This window comes from Neopelma chrysocephalum, unplaced genomic scaffold (assembly GCF_003984885.1).
Source record: "Neopelma chrysocephalum unplaced genomic scaffold, ASM398488v2 Primary Assembly neopelma1_97075, whole genome shotgun sequence".
Classification (NCBI taxonomy): domain Eukaryota; kingdom Metazoa; phylum Chordata; class Aves; order Passeriformes; family Pipridae; genus Neopelma; species Neopelma chrysocephalum.
The window spans coordinates 1-3038 of record NW_020925717.1 but is presented as its reverse complement, the minus strand read 5'-3'; the positions used below and the strand labels follow the sequence as shown (position 1 = coordinate 3038).

At 61.8% G+C, this 3038-nt stretch overlaps 1 protein-coding gene across 1 annotated transcript; it reads left to right on the top strand.

Annotated features, from left to right (window-relative positions):
• Positions 1–482: 482 nt before the first annotated feature.
• LOC113961203 (AMP deaminase 2-like) lies at positions 483–3032 on the top strand (the record flags this gene model as incomplete). The annotated part of the gene is made up of 3 exons (XM_027671341.1): positions 483–767; positions 1339–1449; positions 1568–3032. Coding segments are annotated over 3 exons (606 nt in total), but the record flags the coding sequence as incomplete, so codon positions are not given.
• Positions 3033–3038: the final 6 nt, after the last annotated feature.

Genomic DNA, 3038 nt, shown 5'->3' with positions numbered 1-3038 from the left:
AATGGGCTGCCCAGGGAGGGGGTGGATTCTCTGTCCCTGGAGGTGTTGAAGGTGAGACTGGATGTGGCATCAGTGCCATGGGCTGGGAACCACGGCGGGGTTGGATCCAGGGTTGGACTGGATGATCTTGGAGGTCTTTCCCAACCCGGCTGGTTCTGTGATTCCCTGATTTCCTTTCATGTCAGGCAGTTACTTTCTCACAGTTTGTGTTCCTGAGTTTCGGTTTCACCCTCTTTCCAGGGCAGGAGGTTTCAGCAGGGCTGTCCTGGGATGTGCACCTGGACCCAAATAATGGGATATATTGGAGTTAAAACAAGAGAGAGGGCCCAGAACCCCTGGAAAGGCTCCAGTGGGGCAGTTCTGAGGGTGGTACCGGGGGCAAGAGTGGTTTTTGGGTTGGAGGTACCCCCTAGATACGGAAATTAGTTAAAGATATAAAAGTGTGCGAGTTCTGTGTGTGGGTGTGAACCTTTGTGCTCCCTGCACCTGAAGGCTTTCCTGGAAGAGCTGCTCTCTCCCTTATCTGTACTAACACCATCTGGGGAGTTTTTTCTCCTGTTTTGGGCGTCCCCCTGACCCCCGTGTGCCCCCAGGCCCCCGTGCTGCAGTACCTGTACTACCTGGCCCAGATCGGCATCGCCATGTCCCCCCTGAGCAACAACAGCCTGTTCCTGAGCTACCACCGCAACCCCCTGCCCGAGTACCTGTCCCGGGGCCTCATGGTGTCCCTGTCCACCGACGACCCCCTGCAGTTCCACTTCACCAAGGTGGGCCTTTGGGGAGGGGGGCACCGGCCACAGACACCCCCGGGGTGGGGCTGGGGGGGCCAGAGGGGGAGGAGGTGGGACCCCCGTCCAGGGGGGTGGGAGGGAGTTGAGGGGGGTCTGGGGGTGGGATCTGAGGGGGTGTCTGGGGGGTGTCCATGGGTGGGTGGAGCTGAGGGGTGTCCATGGGGTGTCCCTGGGTGGTCTCCGAGGGTCCCTGGGTGGTCTCTGAGGAGTCTCTGAGGGTCCCTGGGGTGTCCCTGGGTGGTCTCAGGGTCCCTGGGTTGTCCCTGGGTGGTCTCTGAGGGGTCTCTGAGTGTGGAAGCTCAGCTCCTGTGGGGTGTCAGGGGTGTCCATGGGGTGTCCCCGGGTGGTCTCTGAGGGTCCCTGGGTGGTCTCTGTGGGGTCTCTGAGGGTCCCCATTCCAGGAGCCCCTGATGGAGGAGCACAGCATCGCCACCCAGGTGTGGAAGCTCAGCTCTTGTGGGGTGTCAGGGATCCCTGGGGTGTCCCTGGGTGATCTCTCAGGGTCCCCAGGGTGTCCCTGGGTGGTCTCTGAGGGTCCCTGTTGCAGGAGCCCCTGATGGAGGAGTACAGCATCGCCACCCAGGTGTGGAAGCTCAGCTCCTGTGACATGTGTGAGCTGGCCCGGAACAGCGTCCTCATGAGCGGCTTCTCCCACAAGGTGCTGCCCTTTCCCACGTCCCCCTTCCCGAGTCCCGCATTCCCATCCTCCATCCCTCCATCCCCATCCCCCCCCCATGGTGCCAGGCCCCCCCCTGACCCCGTGGGTGCCCCCTCAGGTGAAGAGTTACTGGCTGGGCCCCAACTACCAGCGGGAGGGGCCGGAGGGGAACGACATCCGCCGGACCAACGTGCCCGACATCCGCGTGGGATATCGCTTCGAGACGCTGTGCCAGGAGCTCACCCTGCTCACCCAGGCGCTGCAGGGGGCCGAGCTGGAGCCCATCCAGGAGGAGGGGGGCATCACCATCGCCCTGGGCACGCACTGAGACCCCCCAGAGACCCCCAGGACCGCCCAGGACCCCGCGGGACCGCCCGACACCCCCAATAGCCCCCAGGGCTCTGCCGCCGTCCCCCCGACCCGGGGCACTGCAGGGGGCAGAGCTGGAGCCCACCCAGGGGAGGGGGGCATCACCATCACCCTGGGCACCCACTGAGACCCCCAGAGACCCACATGAACCCCCCCACGAGACCACCAACCCCCCCAGGGCTCCTCTGCCAGCCCCCCCACCCGCTCCCACCACTGTCCCGGTGCCGCCGAGGGGGACACGGTTTGTTGGGTCCTCACCATTTCTGTCTGGTTTGGGGCATTTTTGGGGTCTTGTTTTGTCATTTTTTGGGGTCTTTTTTGGGTCTTTTTCTGGTTTTTTTAACTGATGTTTCTTTGCTGGGTTGGGCCCTGCCAGGTTTGGTGGCACCAGGAGGTGACATGGGGACAGAGTTTGTTGGATCCTCTCCATTTTGTCTCATTTTGGTCATTTTGGAGGGCTTTTTTTTGGTCTTCTTTTTGTCTTTTCCTGCCTTTTACAACCAGTGTCCCCTCCCTGAGTTTGGTGGCACCAGGAGGTGACACAGGGACAGAGTTTGTTGGGTCTTCTCCATTTTGTCTGGTTTTGGCTTCTCCATTTCGTCTGGTTTTGGTCATTTTTGGGGTCTTTTTTAGTCTTACTCTGGTTTTTAACTGGTGTTTCCTCACTGGGTTGGGTTGGGCCCTGCCAGGTTTGGTGGCACCAGGGGACACAGTTTGTTGGGTCCTCTTTGTTTTGTCTCATTTTGGTCTTTTTTTTGCTCCCTCTTTGGTCTTTTCCTGCCTTTTTTAACCGGTGTCTCCTCGCTGGGTTGGGCCCTGGTGGCACCAGCAGGTGACACGGGGGGGTCCTGCCTTCACCCCCCGTGTTGGGGACACAGTGACAAGTCGGGGGTCCCTGCTGGGGGTGTGGGGGCAGTGTGGGGGTCCCAGCTCCCCCTCCCCCAGCTCCTGATGCTCCTGGACCCCCCACCCCCTCTCCGTCCACTCTCCCCCCCAGGGGATGTGGGGACAAGCCCAGGGGGCTCCTCGGGGACCCCAACCCGGGGTCTCTGCCCCTTCCCACAGGGGGACACGTTGGGGGGCACATGGGGGATGGTGCTGGGGGGGGAACCCTCCTCACCCCCCGGGGCTGAAGGCAAAGGGGACACGGTGACCTGTCCCTGGGCCCCCTTTTCCCAGGATTTGTGGCCCGGATGAGGCTTCTCCCGTCCCTGGGGGGG